This window comes from Anopheles arabiensis, chromosome 3 (assembly GCF_016920715.1).
Source record: "Anopheles arabiensis isolate DONGOLA chromosome 3, AaraD3, whole genome shotgun sequence".
In the NCBI taxonomy this organism is placed as follows: Eukaryota; Metazoa; Arthropoda; class Insecta; order Diptera; family Culicidae; genus Anopheles; species Anopheles arabiensis.
In genome coordinates, this window is record NC_053518.1 from 71,097,855 (window position 1) to 71,119,516 (window position 21,662).

Consider the following 21,662-nt stretch of genomic DNA (forward strand, 5'->3'; position numbering starts at 1 on the left):
ATTGCAAGAAAACGCCGGAACACAGAAACACAGGAACACAGGAACACAGGAACACACGTTCCACGCAGGAACAACAAATTGAACCACAAAACGTACACGAAACGTACGTTACGAAAATAATCTCCTTACACTAAATCTACACTGCCCTGCGTACTAAACTACACTACAATACACAACACTTTTCTAAACTACACTACACTATACTTCACCATGCGCACCTAAAGAAATTAACCTAATACTCAAACTAAACTAAAAAACTGGAAATCAACTTAAAAAAGTGTAAATCGCACCTATAACCGTATTAATAAACGATATTCGTTTTGTCAAAAATATATCATATCGCGTAGCCAACTCGATCGTTCGCTCGCTCGCTCGCTTGCTCGTACGCGCATGCGCTGGCAGGGGCTCGCAAGGGCGAGTCGATAGTGTGCGCACTGCTCGGTCGAGTTCGGAAAGCGAGGAAACGGTTGAGCACCCCTGCAGCGTTGGTCGTGCTCACGATGGTAGGGGTATTCGTCGTGCGGTCGTGCGAGCGTGATGGTGTTATACGGCAGCGAAGGCAGAACGGGCGAGATAGAAACAGCGTAACGCAAAGTGTGACATCGAGCGTCAGCGTTAACGAAAATTTATATATAGACTAGCTTAAGAGGCCCGGTTACAGTGCTACGCACGGAAACTCCAGGCTGCACAGAAACAACTGGAGCATGCCACCTCGTTCCTCGTGGAAATTGGAAGTCTCATGGCATTCCAAGGAAAGATTGCTGGAGAGCCTGGAAATGTGGGGTGTTCAGTCAAAGCCAGGTGCGCATGGAACGTGGTGCATGAAGTAAAGCTCCACCTTCCAGCATGGAAGTTCAATTGATTGTCCCGTCGTTTACGTGATCGTTTTGGTTGCAGGCGCTGCATGAAACGAAAATGCAGTAAGGATAGCCAAGGAAGATGTACACATGTATTGTTTGTATTTTGCTGCCGTCTTGTTCTAGGTTCTGGTAGATGTATTGTTAGTGAATAGCCGGTTCAAACTGAAAGAATGGATATTTATATTTATGTAATGTCTAATTTTCTGTTTTCAGTAATTACGTCACACTCTGGTTCAGTAGAAGAATCATCTGTCAACGACCTCTCGGTCGACGATGTTGCTTGTGGAGACACCTTCCTCGTCAGCGCGTTTCGGGTTCGGTATCAGCACAGCAATGTTCGCTCGTGATGTCACCCGCGAGAGTGCAACGTATAGCTGGCCATGGGCGAAAACATCTTGCGGCAGATATAGGCCCAAATGGTGAAGCGATTGCCCTTGCGACTTGTTGATGGTCATCGCAAAGCACACTTGCACCGGAAACTGTTTACGGCGGATCTGGAACGGGTGACCCTTATCGTTGCTGTCACAGAAGATCCGTGGAAGCAGGACGTCTTCGTCTCTCCGCGTGCCTGTCAGAATTTTAGCGTGTAAACAGTTTCGCTTTAGGCCTACAATTTGCAAACGCGTACCGTTACACAATCCCATGTCGGAATTAAGATTGCGCAATAAAAGTACTGGTGCAAATCGTTTCAGCCGCAAGCGATGCACTGGGATGCCGCTGACATTGAGTGTGTTCAAGTATTCGGAAGGAAGTTGCAGATGCTCGTGTTCCTCCGGGTTGACCAATGTATCGACCGAACGGTACTCCTGTTCCGGTCCAGGAATTCGGTCTAGGACCAGGTTGTTCACGCTGGCAACATCCACGTTAAGCGGCGACAGAATAGCCCGATCCGAAAAGAATGACGGATGTTGGAAGTGCCGTTGCATGTCCGGGTAGATTTTGTCGATCAGGGTGTTAAGGTCGTTTGTCGGATTCGCAGTATGGGGCACAATCATATCGTGCGGTATTTTTGCCAACGATGGATCCAGTCCAGCAAACGTATCGTGCCGTCCTTCACCGATACGAAGCAGAAGGTTGGCAAAATCTCGCAACTCACTGGCTTGGTTCGCGTTTGGTGCCGTGCGTACCCGCATGTTATCGCGCAATTGTAGCGACCTAAACAGGGGCCATAATGTGCTCTTCTTGATGCACTCGTTGATGATTTGTGCATCCGTGCCCTTCGGTACGATCGGTAAAATTTGCCGAAAGTCACCGGACAGCAGCACCACCTTACCGCCGAAAGGAAGCTGCACACCCGTTATGTCCTGCAGGGTCCGATCGACTGCTTCGAGAGCAAACCGACTGCTCATCGACGCCTCATCCCAAACGATCAGTGCTGTTTGTCGAAGCATTTCGGCCCGTTTCGACTGAACCGTAATGCTACAGGTGGAATGATTGTTTAAGTCCAGCGGCAACTTAAACGTGGAGTGTACTGTTTTCCCTCCTGTAAGCAACAGTGCTGCTATGCCGCTTGCTGCAGTTGCGAGCGCAATTTCTCCGCAGCGACGGACGTGTGCCAGTATCTTTTCTACCAAAAAAGATTTACCCGTTCCACCAGGGCCATCCAGGAAGAATAACCGTTGGTCACCAGCGTTCGCTTGGCTTGCCGCCGTCGCTAATTGACGATCGATTGCCGCCGTGACCGTTTCGTACACCATGCGTTGTTCGTCGTTGAGCTGATGTACGGTGGCAAGGGTAGCATCGAGATCCGTGATCAGATACGATCGTTCAGCGATAATGAACTCGTTGACATCATCATTGTCCATGATGTGTGCCTGAACGTGTTCATACTCCGAAAGCTGAGGCATTCCTGGGAAACTGGTCAAATCCTTCGATGGCGTCGTACCGCGCAGGTAGCGATCGATGTCACTCAGCGCCCGGAAGTGTTCAACATCACGTAGCAGCTTATTCAGGTCGGATTCCTCCGTCGTGTACCGGTCGCGATTGCGGTGGTGAAAATCTTCACTCATTTCACTCGCATAGCTTTCCCACAGGGTGCGCGGGTTTTGTGGCATCCCAGACGAAAGGATGAGTGCGAAGAAGTGGCGCAACTGGGCGGGCATACGATAAGTGGCCGCTTCTTCTAGAGCACGATCCCACTCGGAATCATCCTCAAGCAGCCCTTCGTTGATGGCAGCCTGCTGAAACGTTTCGCACACCGAACCGTTAACAGTACGCAGATCCTCGTACGATGTTGGACCCTTGCGGTAGCAAAGAAGCAACCGTAAGCAGTAGCGTTCCATAAGCTGCATGCTACAGGACACCATTCGGCCGATCACTGTCTTGTGCCCGGTACGTATGCGACGGATCCAGTGCTTTGTTCCCGGTTCCTGCCACGGTAGTCGCTGGTTCGCAGTTGGTTTCGCGTACCGGTAGTACGTCGGGACATCGTGGTACAGGAGCGCTCTGGCAAAGTTGTCATGTGCCGCCAGCTGGAAGAATCGTGTCAACATGGTATGGTTACCACGGTATAATACGCACGAAACGGTTTCGTTTGCCCGGAAAAACACGTTCTGTTGATTTTCCAGATGGATAGGCAGTGTAACAACGGTGTGCGTTTTTGCTTGCAACTCAAAGCGCATTATTCGCCAGCAGCTGTCCGTCGGTGAAAGGTAGCGTGCATCGATATGCTGCTGAATTTCATCGTTGCCTACCGCCAGGGTAACGCTCAGACGGTCGTGCCCCTTGTACACGTATTTGTACAAATATTTCACGCTGCTGATCGAAGTACACACCTCAACGTTGATGTGGCAATTGTACTTATGCGTGAACCATGGGTTGTAGGGCACGACGTACCGGTTGTCCAGCTCGATTCCTTTCACCGTCACACTGCGCCCATTGTTACGACGACGGTACTGTGGATAGCCATTATCCATGCTGCGCGTCTGTTCGCAGAATGACTTTGGGAACCCTTTTTCGCATGTACCATCCTTCATGCAAGGTGCGGCAGGATTGGCAGCCCCACACGGTCCATGCATCATACAGCTCTGTACCGTCTCGAACAGTTGCGACGACGTTGCAGGATTAGGAAGTTCGGCAGACACGATCTTGTCGTAGTCTGCCGGGGTCTGCGGTTTGTCTTCCTCGGCGAGAATCACGAGTATGTGTGCATGGGGAAGGCCACGTTTTTGGAACTCGATAACGTGAATGCGAGCTACCTCAATCCCGAGAGCTCCCATGGTTAGGTCATTCAGTATGGCTTTCAGCTTTAACCGAAAGACACGTACGATAACATCGGGTCGATCCGGGGCCTGCTGACGTGGAAGTAGGCACTGTGTGATTTCCGGCCACTTCGGATTGCACGTGACGGTGATAAACAGGTCCGGTTTACCCAAAGCTCGAACAATAGCCATTGCGTCTTGATATTGCGCTCGCATATATCGATTGCTACCGACAAATGATGGTCCGAGAATAACACGTGTGCCCGTACGCGACAGGTTCGAGGGCGGATCGATGATGGAACGACGGGGTGCAACAGGTGGTTCTTGCACTACAGGGATTTCCACAGCCACATTAGGCAAATTATCGGGATGAAGATCCGCGATGGTACCTTCAGCGCCGGCAAGATCCATAAAGCCCGTGTACGCCTCAGTGCGAAGTTGTGCCTGGTGCTCTCGCAAATATTTCAACCGCTGCATCTCTATCTTACAGTACTGGTCTACACAGTACTGCTGAAACAATCGTCCGGCACGATGCATAAGCGTTTGAGCGTTTTCCCGCCAGGCTATGCGATATGCGGCATATTCGCGTGGCGTTATTTGATTTGCTGAACGCTCTGCTCCATCAAACTCAGGATTAGGATCCTCAGCAGCATCATCATTTTCATCTATGTGCGCCGCTCCGTTGCTCGAACTTGTTGGTCTGCTTGGTTGTTGCTGCTGTCTGGTTCGGCGCTGTACCTTTGGCATACCGTAAGTCCAACCGGTTTCACCCCGCGGAAACAGAATCGGGTATTGGAGTGCATCTGCCAACTGGTTGGTATCAAACACAGGCTGCAAGTATCCTGTGGCACGATGCTGCAGCACAATATCGCGTGTATGTTCCGTGGCTCCGGTAGTATCATCGCACACGAACACGCCACCAACTTCATCTGCAGTCGGTGCATTGTAACGCCGTTGATCGATGCCTGGTATACGCGAGTGGATGCAAAGCCGCAGATCATCTCGAACAGACATCCGTTCGTACGCATGCTTAAACATCTCTGCAATCGAATTGTGAGTCGAAAAAACACGTTGCAAAATGGCCAATATTTCACGATTCAGCTCACTACCATATGCTATGGCCCGAGCGTTCAGCATTTCGTCGTACTGACCCTCCGAGCTTGAATCATAAAAGTACAGCTGTGCGTAGCATGGTGGACGTCCTGGAAGCACAGCGAGTGAACCGATTCGATGGCAAAGCGCACCTTGTATGCGATAGTTGTAAATTCCACCGTGACCGACTCGTAGATCCTGGCGTACTGGGTCATTTCCTCGTATTGAGGCACCGATAGAGGTGAAGGCAAACGCATTATTGTATCGCCGGATGTTGAGCAGAAATTGCGGCACGTCAAATAGTTGGCGCAACTCTGCTGGCGGTTCGGGAAACGGTGGAAGCACAACTTGTCCACTGTTGCAGCACACACTGGGCGGCTCTCCAGGCCACTTGAGAGCGGAACAGAAATTGCAAGGTACGCGTGGTGCAAGCGTATGAAGCGAGGGACAACTGTACGACTCATGGTTCCCATGTGCTACTCTCAGATGGCCGGTCATACGACGCCGGGCTATGAATTGTCGCTGCTGATCTGCTTCATGGTCGCGAAGATGGCGCACGTATGTTTGTAGCTGCTGATGTATTGGCACTCGGATAGCAACTGCTGCAGTTGGGTCTACCAATGCTGGTGTTGGTGCTGGTGCTGGTGCTGGTACTGGTGCTGATGCTGGTGCTGGGGCGCGGTTGACCACAGTTGCGACATTCGGAGTTTGCACCATGCGCTTCCTGGCATTGTACAGTGCCTGTCGCTTTCTGGCGAGCCTTGCCTTCTTCTCGGGTGGTGTTTCATCCGGTGGGGTGGAGTACCGTCCAGCGATTTCATTGAGCAAATCATCGTCAATATTCCTTCGTAGTTGTTGTTGTTGCAAGATTGCTGGAGCTCCTGATAAGGATGTCCCGGCCGAAGTAGACGGTACAGCCTGTTGGTCGTCCTGTACAGCTGCCACCGTAGGAGCTGCTCCCGCGAGGCGCTTCTTGGCCCTGTACAGCGCTTGTCGCTTTCTGGCGAGCCTTGCCTTCTTCTCGGGTGGTGTTTCATCCGCTGGGGTGGAGTATCGTCCAGCGATTTCATTGAGCAATTCGTCGTCCGTATTCCTTCGTTGTTGTTGTTGCAGGATTGCAGAAGCTGCTGATAAGGATGACCCGGCCAAAGTTGAAGGTACAGCCTGTTGGTCGTCATAGGTCATAGGTCAATCATAGGGCAACCGTTGCCCACACTTTCCTCATTATGCTCCATATCGTAGCAAAAACAGAATTGCAAGAAAACGCCGGAACACAGAAACACAGGAACACAGGAACACAGGAACACACGTTCCACGCAGGAACAACAAATTGAACCACAAAACGTACACGAAACGTACGTTACGAAAATAATCTCCTTACACTAAATCTACACTGCCCTGCGTACTAAACTACACTACAATACACAACACTTTTCTAAACTACACTACACTATACTTCACCATGCGCACCTAAAGAAATTAACCTAATACTCAAACTAAACTAAAAAAACTGGAAATCAACTTAAAAAAGTGTAAATCGCACCTATAACCGTATTAATAAACGATATTCGTTTTGTCAAAAAATATATCATATCGCGTAGCCAACTCGATCGTTCGCTCGCTCGCTCGCTTGCTCGTACGCGCATGCGCTGGCAGGGGCTCGCAAGGGCGAGTCGATAGTGTGCGCACTGCTCGGTCGAGTTCGGAAAGCGAGGAAACGGTTGAGCACCCCTGCAGCGTTGGTCGTGCTCACGATGGTAGGGGTATTCGTCGTGCGGTCGTGCGAGCGTGATGGTGTTATACGGCAGCGAAGGCAGAACGGGCGAGATAGAAACAGCGTAACGCAAAGTGTGACATCGAGCGTCAGCGTTAACGAAAATTTATATATAGATTTTGATTTATTTTTTATTATTTTTCTTACAAATTGAGAAATACCTTAGATGGAGCTATTCATTTTCGTTGTTTTAGTAATTCGATCGTAACGCCCTCTACCGGCATTGAGCGATATTATTAAAAAGATACAGATTGTAAAATATGTTAGACCATTAACGATCGCTCGATTGGAATTATGACTTCTTTGAGAGACCTTCCCCATTCCGCCCAATAAAAACTAGATCCGATTAACTTTAATTTGTGCTTTGTCAAGCTTATGATGGTCTGTAAATGTGTAACCGGTATTATCATCCGAAACCTCCTGGAAAGGCTAAAAGGGATGACGATGTATAAACAAAACTTTTGGCACCCCATCATAAAAATACGGACCCAGTGCTTGGGTGGTAGCAGAATAATTTATGATTTAAACCATTAGTTAATGGGTCACCCTGGTCTAAACTTTTCGCCTCCATTCACCCAGCATTCCTTACAAAACAGCCCGAGAGTCACAGTGAGGGTAAAGGGGATTTCTGCTAGCTAATTTTCTGCTGCGCTGCTGAAAATGGTTACCCTGTTGGGTGCTACCCGATGAAACTAAAAATTCAACTTGCTAAAGTGTGTGTGTGTGTGTGTGTGTGCGCGTATGTGTGCGTGAGAAGGAGCGCAGGCATAAGCAGGAGGAAAAAGGTTAAGCCAACGAAGCAGGGATGAAGAGAGGCAGGCCGGATTAAGCCGACCCGTAGGAAGGTAAAGAAGGTAAGGCTATAAATATTTATTACGACACAAATTACTTTCCAAAACCAGTCACGGGCACGGGTCGGTTTGTCGTGGGCGTGCCGGGATTGTTGAGCTTCTCGGTAGCCTCACCTGCTTCGGGTGCCATCGGTGGGTGTGATGTGAGTAAATTTTGCTTCACACGTCCGCCGTCCGACGAGGCGCCGGCAGTCGGAAAGGAATTATAGATGAAGCAAATGGTTGCGCATCGAAACGAGCGGCTGCTGTGAAGCTGTGTTCTTTATTAGGAAATGTGGCTTTTTTAAGGAACTATGACGGGTGTGCTGTTTGGATGCTGTTGTTGCCATTAAGAAGTTTGGTTTTCTTTTTCTTACTCCTGTTTGACAAAACCAATCGGTGGTTGTGGTGTGTGTGTGTGTGTGTTTTTGCTCCCTCACCGACCATATCGACGTATGATGAACTGGCCCGATACGCGACAGCATGAAGTTGCTTATCTACGGCTGCGGAGAGGTTGAGGTAGTGTACATGTGTTATGTTATGCCAGTCGCGGCCTTGTTATCGCAGTCAGGAAGAAAATTAAGTTACCCGAGCTGTCAGTCACAAACATACACAGAAAACGCGCGTGGAAAACGTGAAACTGCCAAAGCAGGAAATGAAATGCAAACATTGTGTTTTTCCCTTGTTTTTCGCTGGGAATGGGGGGACTGCTGCCCGAGTCGAATGATATGTGTTGTGTTGTTCCGCTCATTAGTGTGCAGAAGTGAAGAAATGTTATTTTTTGTGTTTTTTGTGTGTGTTTGTGTGTTTTTGGTGTTTCCGGGTGAGCAATTTCTTGAGTGATGACTTCTTGAGTTTCTCGCTTGAGGATCAGTATTTTGTAATGAAGTGCCCCTTCGGGGGGATTTTGAAGAACAGGATCATGTTTAATGCAGCTTGTTTATGAATGGAACATTGCCATATCAGCGGGTTTTTTTATTGTAAGCTTGAAAGTGGCACTCAAACAAAATACAACAGTGCAAATAATGGGAAGCAGATGGAAAAGATCATTTAATTTCTTGCTTGAATCATATCAAAGATGTTTCTGGTTCAGTTTGGATGAAAGTATATTATTAGGGGATTGGGATCACCAAGACCTTGAACTATTTCTTGAACTTGTTGTTCAGTAACTCATCTGTGTATCGAATGAATGAATGCTAAAGTACCTCTTGCTGATTACCAAATCCAATACACTCTCTTCATTTCCAGCGCAGAACAAAAAGCCATCCAAAAAAGCAATGAACATTCATATCCTCCATCCTCTCTGATTGACCCTTATAATGCTGTCAATAATAGTTCAGTCAAAACATTGATTAAACGCCCGGCTTTCATCGCAACAATGTTATTATCGTAAATACCCAGTATGGTGTGAGCCGTACCCGTATCGACGCATTGTGGTTATTCGATGAAACCGATATACCAGCCAAACCAAACATTACGCCGCCGGCGGTGGCAGTGTCCGTTGGCAGCACCGAGATGCCAGCACGGTCGGGCGGTACCACACGGGTTCGATCGTGTGGGCTCGTCTCTTCCGCGCATGGATCTGATATCCAATTATGTTCTAATTAATTTGCAGCAAATGTCTCCTGCCGCGTAACAACCGCTCAAACGACGAGCACGACGTTGGCAGCGATGGCCTGGGATGTGAAAATGAAGCAAACAAACGCTGCTCTGGGACGGGCACTGGGGGCACTGGGCAACGGGTAGCATGCTTACAGTTCTCAGGCCGGTGAATGGCGATTTATGCACACTTCTGCTAACCGACGGGTGGTTCTCAGCAGGTCGATGAAAATCAATTTCGCCTTTCTTCTCGATCCTTCCAATGGTGCGCAGTGCTTCCGTGAAGGATGAAGGGTTGGCAGTGAAAAGATGCATATGCAAAAGGGATGTAGCCGGAAGCATAAAAGTAAAACCATCTTGTAGCAGCCTGTCTGCACGGCAGGTGCATCTGCAGCGGGTGCAAGATTGCAGACGTTGATCTCTTGCAAGGAGTGCGGAGAATGAAATTAGAACCCCGGCGAAGTGGGTCTTATTTCAAACGGAATTGGTTCTTTATCAAGTTTAGTGTACTGTTGAATTTGAAGAATACTTTATGGTTGGCTGTAAATGTTGCAAAAAGGATTATTTTTTGTATTATTTACAACATAGTTTTTTTTATTATTTACAACTTTTAGCCTTTAAACCTTCTAAAAATACTAAGCATATTTACACAAAGCATTTATGCCATAATTTTATGGCATATTTTAAAACTTGTCCAAAGTATTTAATGCGACTTTTCTCTGTCGCTAAACTGCCTTAAGCCATTGCTTAAAATAGGTCAAACAGTTTCCAGCCAGCAAAAAAAAACCGGACGGTGGTAGAGAAACGGGACCAAAGATATGGCATGATTATTAATCTCATTACGCCCAGCAGAGGTCACTTTTTCGTCGGTTCTGTTGATTTATGCGTTTCACCCGAGCGACAACTTCAAGAAAGCAGCACAGCACAGCACAGCTCTCGCAATATTGTTGCGCCTTCGCTTTCCTAATCCATTTGGCTCGAGCTGCGGTGAGCTAGCCTCGGGCAGGGGCAGGGCCTGAGTCTGGTCTTGGGATTGGGGAGGGTTTGCTTGTTTGCTAGGATGCTGTAAAATAAAACCAGCAAGGAATGGTTTTGCGACGTTGCGATGTGAACGGGAGAGAAATTATTCTACGGCAAAGTACGGCCAAACACTGTCGACGTTGGCCAACGTTGGCTTAATTTAGTGCGTTTTTGTGCGTTCCATTTTACAGTGTCTTAATTTCACGTTTGGGGTTTTTGTTTATGCACACTCTAAATAGATAATGAAATTAAATGGAAAGCTTTTGGGTACGGTTGTCGAGATTGGAGTGGAATCATTATTAGTTCAAGTTAATGTTAATTAGAGAGTTAATTAAGAAATTGGAGATGAATGTAATGGTTGAATTTAAAGGTGCATTTTATATGAATTTAGTTTATCAAAGTTTAAAAGAACCCACCTAAGTTTTCACCATGATTTAGCAGATGCTATAATGTGCTATAAAATGTTTAGTACATATGCTGACAAAAACTGTCGGTTCGTTTTCGGCAATGACATTGAAAACCTTACCAAGAAACAGTTTCTCGCCGGTGCATTAGCAATTGTTAGCCCACTATGCCACATATCCTTCCCCGCAAGCAACATGACTTGAGGTTTTTTTTTTCGAATCACCTTCTGTTGGCATAAGGCTTTTGCGACGTTTTGCTTTTTCACCTTAGCACTACCTGTGCTCGTGCGGATGATATACCTTTCACGCAACCCTGCATTGGCAACCCGTACCACAGCCACCGGGAGAGGAAATTTACAATTCTAGTGACAATATTAGCCTTGCGTCTTTGTGTACGCTATTCGCTTCTGTCCACAGGTGAGCTTCACCCAAACCAGCTGTTGATATACGCTGAAGACGCTGATAGAGAATGATGACGATGGGGAGTAAAAGAACAGCAACAATGCAGTCAGAAAGACTCGGCAGTATCTTACCCCACGATGCCAAAGCAAAACAATAGAAATAAACATTGGGCCATAAATATGCGGCCCATGATTAAGCAAAATGGCATGGATGAGAGAGGATAGAGGAAAAAAGAACGGGGAGTAGAAGAATGCTCAAGCTATACTAACAATAACAATAGGCAACACGAACGGTGCACATGTTGCGCGTTGGGCGATTCACACCCGCAGAACGGCGCTATTGAGAGACGCGTGCGTGGCCGTACACGGTGGGGTAGCAACAGCATCATGGCCGGTAGGTCCCAACGCGAACAGCGAGTCAGCGTAATCGTCCCCGGTCGGTAGATGGAAAACCGAAACGACAAACCAACGGGTTTGGCCAACGTATCGCACACTCTTTCTCTACTCTCGAGGATGATTAATTGTACGGCTTTTAGTTGTATGAGGTGGCTTTTCTTCCATTCTGCTGCCATGGCCAAACCGGTTGATGGTGCACCGTCCCGTAGGCTTACCATTATTGTGGTGGATGTTGGTTAGCGTGCAGTGGGCACACTGTTATGTTTTTTTTTTGCTCTGCCTTCGTCGGCATACTCGCTTTGTCAATACCGGCAGATCAGCTGGCAGCCGGTCGGCGTGGGGAAGTGTGAAAGCTAGCGAATGAAGAAAAATTGTTCCACGTACTTATGACGGTTGTGGCTGTGGGTGGTTACGGTCGGACAGTGGTGGGATAAAAAACGGCCTTAGTAAACCTAGAACGTGCACCATAAAACAGTTTAAGCCCGGGCTGGAGTTGGGACGACGAGTTAGAAGGAGGAGAGAAGAGGAAAAGCAAACAGTGTCGACTAAACGATTAGAGTCGAGGCGGGAAATGGTGCGTGGGTGAGGAAAGGCAGGATTAAATTAGGAAAAGAAAGCCATCCAATCTTGGGTCAGCTACACACGCGCGTGGGACGAGTTTTTATGGGATGAAAAAATAAGTATTGTTTGTGGCGTTGCACGCTCTTTGTTATAATTTGTAATGCAATGCCGTGGGCGAGAGGTAGAAGTAGAGTAAGCTTAATTTAATTTAAATTTAGCGTGAAATAATTAATCTACTTAGGTCGTGTCTGAAATGTGACTTAGCTAATTCAATTGCTATAATTTTCAATTAATTTGCTATAATTGTTATTACATATTATTAGCATCCGGTGATTGTTCAAATAAAAATGTTTAAATGAGCACTTAAACTGTACTTGTAAGACCATATGACGCAACTAGCAACCACAAATGACATGACGATGACAGTTTTTTTTTGTATCACCTAAAAACAACTATCAGGCAAATTACATCCACCTCGTTTGACACCGGCAAAATAATGTTCGTGCTTTTGGTGCGGAAATATTTTGCAGCATATGTTTTTTTCCCTCTCATTCAAGCTAAAGCTCCATTCCCCGACCAGCAGTGCTAGTGGGAGGTTTTTGGAACCTTTTCCACCCGATTTTACTGTACAGTGCATACATGCAAACATCCGATTTGTGGCTAAAGCTAACAGGAACCATAACAATCTCATCAGCATCCTCCCGCCATCATCGTCATCATCATCATCATTAACATCAACCGGGGCATTGGTTTGATCATCAGCAAATGTTGTCATCCATTTCTATGGAAACTAGAGTGGGAATATACGGAAACCCAAGAGCAAACAATAGAGTGGCGGTGAGCTTTCACTGCACGGAAGAGTGTGGAAGGATGAAACTTTTCAGCCGCAACAGCACAAACATCCGATGTGAAGTTTAGTGAAAATTATTTTTTCCGCTTCCCTCTTTTTTCCCGCTTTCACGACCATATGCCTTTGAGCTTGTAGGTGTTTGTGGATGAAGATATCATCATCATCAGTGTAGCAATTTGCATCCGTGAGTGGTGCTGTAAGGCATCGTGTAAGCAAAAAAAAGAAGCAGAATCAGAACCTTATGACGGGTTGAGCTGAAGTGATTTATTTTCTGCCCCATTTCAGTGTTCGATGATGATCTTGAGCAGAAGTGGGCGGGCTGCGGAGCGAGAAAAACCTCACGAAACTTCCGGTCGTTGCACATTTTCGTTTGGTGTAGTGGTGTAGCACATTAATTCACTTGATCGCTGCACGAGCCCGTTGCTTGCTTATGGTGGCTGTTTGATGCATTTTCACCAGTGTATGTGCCTCGTTACACCTTCTTGTGGGTGATTTGATACTTTCTCGAAAGCAGCTGATGTATCACAGTGAGAGTGAATTGATTACTTTGGAGGAAAAAATGGAAAAAATGGAGCAAACATTTGATGACTTTTTTACCAAATGATCTTGAAACCGGTTGACATACAAGGTTCCTTAAATTTTCGTTTTAAAAAGGTGTATTTTCCTTTCAAAATGACTTTTTAATTGATTTTTCGTAGTCTGCTTCCAATTACAACTAAAAACGACAAAATTGGATTGACGTTACTGTGCTCTTTCATTCTGCCTAACGAATGCACCAAATCGAAGGTACAAACGACGACGAACGGTCAAGTGGTCCGACGCAATCCCGGAAAGGTTTCAGGCTGCGTGAAAGGTTTGGCCGACCCCGGGCTAAGTGTTGACTGATTGCGTCCTTGACCCCTAGAGCACCCAGCTGGAAGCAACTTCTGCATCATTACGCCTGATGAAGGGGCGACTATGAAGCGTCTTTCTTAAGAAAAGCAACCAACGATGGAGCAGATTTTTGGAATAATTTGTGGTTTTTATGCAGAAACTGTCCGCCGTTTCCCAGTTACAGTTCCGGTGAAGTCGGTGGGGTTTTCGCCGTTTTTGGGTTGGTGAACATGTAATTGAAGGAATTGGGTAGAAGGGCATTAGTGCAGTTGAGTTTTTCCGATGTGCTTTTCTGCAGTACGATGTTCTATTTGAGGTATTTTGTAAGATTCATTTCATTTCATTTATTAATTCAATATCCGCCATCAAGGCTTAATAAAGCAGACTTAAAACTATTCAATGGTGATTCCATGGAAAAGAGAGAATCCTTTTGCATATGATTTTCCATAAAACTGCGTTTGGCGATGCATTTCAGGATTTTGGGGAATTTTGCAGGAGTCATTTCAATTCAAAAGTATTTTCTATACTTGGGGCCTGGTACGACTTAACAACATGCCCGTCAAGAGTTCAAGCCCCGACCGTGCCCCCATACGTAGGACTTGACTACCCTGCTGTGGTAATAAATAAGTCACTGAAAGCCTAGCCCATTAGTGGTACAGGCAGGCCTTGACCGACAACGGTTGTCGGTCCAGAAAGAAGAAAAATATCTATACTCATGCTATTTACAATTTGTGACATTGGTATCATATATTTAATTACATTACTCAGACAGTTTTCGTAACAAACACAGTACACACAGTAAACACAAAAAGGAACAGCTCCGCGTGGATCCACCTTTTGTTCCTCACACAAAATCAATTCTGGTAGGCAAAACGCTTCATCCGCTACTAGCGCCACCTATTGTACAGTAGCGACACTAACAGCATGCTATAAAACGCTTCAGTGTTCAACCGCCACACAGGCAAATACGGAACCGATGTGCCACTGCTCTTTCATATACAAATCTAATTTTATTTATGAAATAATCATTATAATATAAAAAATTTATGATTATTTATACACAAAAACTACTGACTCAAAATGGCAACAATAAAAAAAACTCAACCATGAGGATGGAATTGACCTACTTGAATTAAAGCCCCGCCGGCTTCTCCTTCCCACCGGCAATAAGCAACACGTGGCAGCAATCAAAAACGCGCAAGCTTTCACCGCCCATTAGCGTTATTGGAAGTTATCAGATGTGCTATTAATCAACATCAAAGCGAAGGTTTAAATAATTCATCACCCGATTTCCGGAATTTGTGAAGTTGTTTACACGTGAGGTCCCGATTTCGGACGATGTTCGGCGCACTGCATGAACAAATAATTGATATTTTCCGCGTAATTAAGACTGACACATGCTGCCTGCGAGAGTGTGCGGGATGTACGCGAGCGGATTTACTTCCGTACTGTGGGATAAGTTGAATAAAGCCATTTCAATAGTGCTTATCGTTTTGTACATGCTACTTAATCAATTACAGTTTTTTTTGCTTTTTTTTTCTTCTCTCTTTTAGCGTTGCCTTCATGTCCGGCAATGAATCCGGTGCGAAGCAATCTGCATAGCCGCTTTTACTACATCGCATCAGAACAGTTGGGCGCTACCCTCGTCCCACCGATGTCCGTTCGTGGCCCGTTCGTCCGTCGTTGCGGTTCGGCCAGTGCATCGGGCTCGGTCTGAGGTCGGGTGCACCGACTTTCCCCGCGGCAACCATTAACGGTGGAGCGACGGCCGAGGGGCGGAGGCGCAGGCTCGCCTCGGAGCCGGGCAGATCAAAGGCACAGTCCCTCCGGGCAGCGAAGATGGCGAAGCACCATCGCATCCCGACGCTGGCGGAAAACATCAACCGGTCGCCGCGGCTAAGCTACCTCGCCTCCCACTCGCAGTCAGCCTCGTTCATGAGCGAGGGCGGCGAAATCACGGAGCTGATGGCGCTGGACGAGTCGGAAAATCTGCTGCACGATCGGACCGCCTCGGTGCAGGTGATCAGTGGCAGCGGTGGCGCGCTCTGCGGCAGTTATGGCAGCAGCTACGCTAGCGGAACGCTGGCGGGGCCGCTAACGCCGGGTGGACGGATGCTGGTGGGTGGTAACGTCGTGGCGGCGGCCACTGCAATCAACGGGGGCGGTGGTGTGAATGCCGGCGGCATCAGTCCGGGTGTGGGCAGCTACGGCGAGGGCAGCGAGCGGTTGGAGGAGCTCGGCATCCCTTTCAACGAGCAGCTGATGTACGGTGCGGTCGGCGGTAAGCTGCTAACGGGCTCGCCCACGGTGACGATCCTGGAGATGGCGGGCGGCGGTGGACATGCGGCACTGAGGCAGAAAAACTTTAAGCGCAAGTCGACGGCAACTGCCGCGATGGTGGCGTCGGGTGAGCAGACGTCCTTGAATGCGATCGGTAAGTGTGCGTGTGTTGAGATTTCCGCTCAATTCCATTCACTCCGGGTGGTTTGGGGCGGTGTAGCATACACACGAACAGGTGTAGTAGTACCCGGGATTACGAACCGTATTAAAGTGGGGCAATTTTCCGGCTCCCTGCAAACGCCAACGAGCGAAATAACGAACCGTTAGGTAGAGATTGTGTTGTTCGTTTGCTACCGTTTGGCCCTTGCACCAGGGCGAGTGGCTGGTGTAAAGTCTAGCGTGGAATGCAATCGAGTGTATGAATGGAAATCACTAGCCGAAAATTGGAAAGTCCCTAAAAGTGGAGAGGAATTCTAGCTATAGCATGCAATCGATGCAATCGCAGGAAGCAGGAACCGAAGCATAGCATTCGGTACGTTTGAGCTGAGTTTGTTCGTTGTCTCCCAGAAGGACTCTCTTTTAGAGGCTCTTGCGAGGTACGAGGGCCAAAGATTATTTGATTTAAATAACACAGTTTGTTGAACGCTTTAAATGGAGTGCCATTTTAACGAGGAAGGTACAATTATGAAGTACTTTGGTTTAAGAAGCTCGTAAAATGGTTTCCCATAACTGATCCATAAAAATACTAACAATTTTATGGGAAGCTCTACAGTGTGCTATAAAAATTAAATGTTTTTTAAAACAGTTCGCTTGTTGTTGAAAAGAAATCATTTTTAAAAATATTTTAAAGTCTCTTTGGTACTGATTTTGCTGCAATGTTTCAATATTTATTTCCGTTAAATATCTCTTGGAAAGTAATACAGCAATAATTCAAATTGTCTCACTCTCTGTGTATAAATACGCCAAGCAGCAGCATTCAAAACAATCGATTTGAATAAATCTTTCAATTCTTCCAACCTTTGTGGACAGGATGGCAGCCAAATAACGTGAGGAAGAGGTGCAAAAGTTTTCCGGTGACGCTATCAAGTTGAAATTGAAAGTAAACAAACACCGACACCCTCTTCGGGATGCTGGTGTATGAACGACCCATCAAAAGGCATTTTTATTTTGGCTATTCCAACTCGAGCCAGTCGGCAAAACCCCTGACCTAGCTGGATCAGAAGTTAGCATAACAAAAAGATGGAATGGAGCAAAAATAGATAACGGCTTGCCGAACAAGTTCGGAATATGAAACGCAAACAAAATTGGGCGAGATTCCGTTCTAATTTTGCTGGAACGGGGAGTGCAATACAATTTTGTTTCGTTTTGTTTAGAGATGTCTTTAGGAATTCAAAGAAAAAAAGACAATGAAGCAGTTAATGGTACACACTTCTAACCATGTAGTACAATGTAGTTGTAATGGTACATTCTGAACGAATAATTTCAGAGCAAAACGTTACATCTTCTTAATGAATCTTCGCCCAGCATGAAGCGCTCAGTAAACTTTCCAGCCAACAACACAACCTCCGCCCGTCTCCTAAGTGCAATGTAAAATATTTAATACCATCCGATCTCACCAGTCTTATAGTCTGGATATCTCTTAATAAATAACGGCAACGCAACAGTCGACGCAATGTCCCAAAAGGCAATACGGATTGTCTAATCGTACGTCGTGGTTCTCGCTTTTCTCTCTCTTTCCCCTTTTACATTGTTCGTGCCATCGTGTCGTCGCTGTGGGACCTGTTGCTTCCTGTGTCGCCACCGTCCTCAACGTCATCAACGTTCGATTGGCAGGGCTGCAACTATCGGTGGACCGGGGTGGACCGCAGGAGTGGGGCGAAGCGACCCGCAGCTACGTTAAAGCCCAGCGGCGTCATGCCGGACGAGCGACCTTCCAGGGCCAGGTGTACAACTTCCTCGAGCGTCCGGCCGGCTACAAGTGCATTGTGTATCACATCTCTGTGTAAGTATGCCCGAACATTCACAAACTAACAAAAAAAAGACACACACACACACATTCCCATTCCACCGAACAGACCAATACCACCACGGATGCAGAAGGACAGAAGGTTTTATTTTCATTTCGTAACAAAAAACAAATGCACACGGAATGATGATGTTGTACATGTACATACATGCGCGCATCGAATGTGTTCGACCCTTCGGATCGAAAAAAGGACCCTAATGCTTTGTTCCCTTTATGGGTAGCGAACGGTTTACACAGGATCCGTATCGTTTTCAATTGCACCTCCCCCCCCCCTTCCCGCTGGATCATAGGGGAAAACGAATTGTAATTGTAGGAGCGAACGAGCAAGCAAGCGAGTGTCCTTTGCCCCCCTGAAACAGTGTTCGGTGTGCATTTTATCGATTGATTTAAATATTTACAGAAAATCCAACTCCACACACAGACACACACAATCACACAAGGGTGGGTGTATGGAGTCGTACTACATTTGTCGTATGAAATGTGTGCATGTGTGTGGGGATAAACCACCGACAGCAGAAGGAAAAGTTATCAAACCAGTTCCATCGAGTCGGTTCTTTTTGGTTCGGTTGACTGGATTCGTCGATGTGTGTGTGTGTTTGGGTGGAAAAACGGATGAAACTTTCAATGCCCCCTGGTGCATTTGAATGTCAATTGTATGCGTATGCGTATCAATTCATGGAAAAGCGTCCAACCGTACGCTCGGCATGATCGTGGAGCAGTAATTGCTGTGTGTTCCAGACTATCGGGTCTCGGGTGCATTCTGAGCGTGCCTGAGCGCAGAGCAACCAGTTGAATCCGAAGTACCGAATGCAAGCGATTCATTGCAGACATGTTTCGCTTAATTACTGGCAAGCTTTGCTGGGAAGACTAACGTTTGCAAACGCCAATGACCTCGATATTGGCACACGGTGAAGGCCAAGTGCAACTGGTTGGCAATTGGGGATGCGAATTGTATCGTGTCGATGCTGCAGTATAAGCAACTTACGACATGTTGTGTTTCAGTACAACTTAAGCCTTATTTCGAAGATCATTCCCCAAAAAATCTATAGACATATTTATTGCTTTACGACAACAATTGAAGTGTGAAGTGCTTGGAAAAGGCTTGAATTTTCCAGTGTACCATTGCGTATATCATATCCTCTTAATTGTTGCTACATTTAATGGATTTTATATAAACAATTATTTTATGACACGCGTTTCCTGATGTCTTTCCGGTGGCTTAAGGCCGGGCTACATTGATCGTACTCGCAAGCGTAATTTTGATTTTCACTAGCGCATCTGGCGGCGACCAGCGCAAGCTAGATGTGGGTATAATTTAAGTGCCAAAATTATTCATACTTGGTGTCTCATCAAGTTTCGACCAGGCTACCTGTTTGCCGTAGGAAATGTTGATAAACGTCCATAAATTGCAACAAAGTAGGCCGTTAATTGTTGTTGTTGGACAAATCGTCATTCATACAAAGCACTGGGCCACATTTTTCCCCATCTTCCAATCTCTATCCATCATTGGGTAAAATTATAGCCTCCTCGACCCAAAACGTTTTTTGACAGATAAATTATACCAGCCTCTAACTTCAACCCGCCGCCGCTAGATGGCGTACGCGTTCACAAAAATTACACTCAGGAGTACGATCAATGTAGCCCGGCCTTTAGAAGGAATCAAAACAAACTTCCTTCCCCCCACACCATGCTGTCATCAGCCATGTGCTTTTCAAGCATCAAACTCAATGAACATAAAACAGGGAAAATCCATTAATCACAACCACCCTTGACACGTTGGCGGTGGTCTGTCTGGCGTATTAATGCCCAAACCAAAAACCTGACCTCATTCATGATCGTCTCCCAACGGCACTCAGACTCGATGACGCATTAGAATGCATAGGTGAAAATCATTAACGGTTCACCCGGTCCACCACAAAGAATGCAATAAAGAAAAAAAAACGACAGGTGTGTACTCGATCGCCACATTTGCTCAATAAGAGTTATGTTTGGGGTATGTGTGCGTGTGCTTGTGTTTGTATGCAGTACTCCATTATACGACCAGAACCATGGAAATATGGTTTTCTTTGATCCCCCCTACTAGGTAAAATGAAAGAGAAAGAGAATAAGAAAGAAGGGAAGCAGAAAACATCACATCACGGAAAAGCAAAACACAAACGATTCCGTGTCCGGCTTTTCACCGGCTACGGAAATGTATCCTGTTTCGGTTTCCGGCACTCGAGGCGCGTTGTTTTTGTTCTCTCTCTCTCCCTCTGTTTTAGAGGCCGGAAAATGAGGGTGGTTTCAGGACCCCGTTCCGGTCCGGGTGTTTGCCGTGACGGTCCTGGAGCTATCAAAAAGGAAACGTACAACAGCAGGAGAAAAAGGTGGTGGCCCAGTAATTGGGTCACATGGATATGAATAATTGTCACGCCAACGCGTCGGTCCCTTCCCCTGAACCCCTCTCCCCCACTCCCCCACTCCCCTGCCTGAAAAGCTGCTCTAGAAATGGCAACCAAAATGCGGGCAGGAAAAACTTTTGGCGCCGGGGTTTTTTCTTTCTCGTATGTTTTTTTTGCGTTTTTTATGATTGCCACCCCACTCTCTCACTCATGTTTCGTGTTTCTTATCACCTGGTCTTTGTGCTTAGCGAGTGGAATGGTTTATGCTGCGGGAAATGGGATGTCTCGTAATGTGTGTGTGTGTGGTGGCCATAAAACAGCAAACGACATCAACGCTTGTTTGTCGCGCAGGTGACGAGTTTTTTTTTCGACCGGGTTGTGTATTAGAATAAATATTGTGCTAGGGTGAGAATGAATGAGAGAGAGAGAGAGAGAGAGAGAGAGAGAGAGAGAGAGAGAAAGAAAAAATGTTTCAATTTCTGTGGATGTAGAAAGTTGGTAAACTTTCAACTAGAATTAACATCTGGTTCAGTTAATTGCTTTATTCTGGCGCAATTTTTCCTTGCTGTTTGTCTTCAAGGTTTTTACAATGGTTCAGTTGGCCATTATTCAGAAGCCAACTACAATGTAACAAACATCAAACAGCGTTTAAACACAGCGTTTACATTGCCCCACAAATGAATCCCCATTTTCCGTGCAGCACGCGTGAACACACATTTCTCATTTTAAGCCATTGTCAGCAGGATTATGGTTATGGTTTGCTTTTTTCATTGCTTCACCTTTACCCTTGTTTCATTATCCATGCAAGATTTATATGTTTGATCAATAATGCTTCCCTTTCGTCACGGGGAACATATTTCCCCTCCCCGGCTTTGTGCGCTGAAAATGATGTTAAGCGAGAGGGAAGCGAAAGCTTTTCTTTTGGCGGAGTGCGAAAACAAAACAAAAAGCAACCTCGATGCCTCTCGATACCATTGCACAGCGAGTGAAAAGCAATTTAAATTATTCATAACCAACCGGACTGGCCCGGGCTTACCGGGTAGCCCCGTGGGTTAACCTTCTCCAACGCAGCCAGCGAGCCAGCCAGAGCCAATACGTGTGTGCGTTGGCGTTCT

General features: G+C 46.6%; 2 protein-coding genes across 3 annotated transcripts in view; one reads left to right on the plus strand and one right to left on the minus strand.

Annotated features, from left to right (window-relative positions):
* The window catches only part of LOC120900073 (potassium voltage-gated channel subfamily KQT member 1-like), a 153,200-nt gene that overhangs the window by 48,759 nt on the left and 82,779 nt on the right, over nt 1-21,662 (plus strand). For both annotated transcript variants that reach the window (XM_040306625.1, XM_040306626.1), the window contains exons 3-4: nt 15,414-16,294; nt 17,974-18,142. In XM_040306625.1, coding sequence (XP_040162559.1) covers nt 15,700-16,294; nt 17,974-18,142 — 764 coding nt within the window. In that variant the 5' untranslated portion in view covers nt 15,414-15,699. The remainder of the gene's footprint in view (nt 1-15,413; nt 16,295-17,973; nt 18,143-21,662) is intronic.
* On the minus strand, nt 804-6,337 carry LOC120901170. The gene is made up of 5 exons (XM_040308880.1): nt 5,807-6,337; nt 5,305-5,542; nt 5,170-5,262; nt 1,081-5,100; nt 804-1,022 (listed from the first exon to the last, which is right to left on the minus strand). Exons 1-4 carry the CDS (start codon nt 6,335-6,337, stop codon nt 1,106-1,108), a joined length of 4,857 nt encoding a protein of 1,618 aa, XP_040164814.1. The 3' UTR covers nt 804-1,022; nt 1,081-1,105.

Coding starts and splice junctions, on each gene's coding strand:
- LOC120901170 (XM_040308880.1), bottom strand. CDS start 6,337: ATGACCTATGACGACCAACAGGCTGTACCTTCAACTTTGGCCGGGTCA. Junction 5,263..5,304: donor TTACAACTATCGCATACAAG/GTGCGCTTTGCC, acceptor CTGTGCTTCCAG/GACGTCCACCATGCTACGCA. Junction 5,101..5,169: donor CGCTCGGGCCATAGCATATG/GTAGTGAGCTGA, acceptor ATTCGATTGCAG/AGATGTTTAAGCATGCGTAC.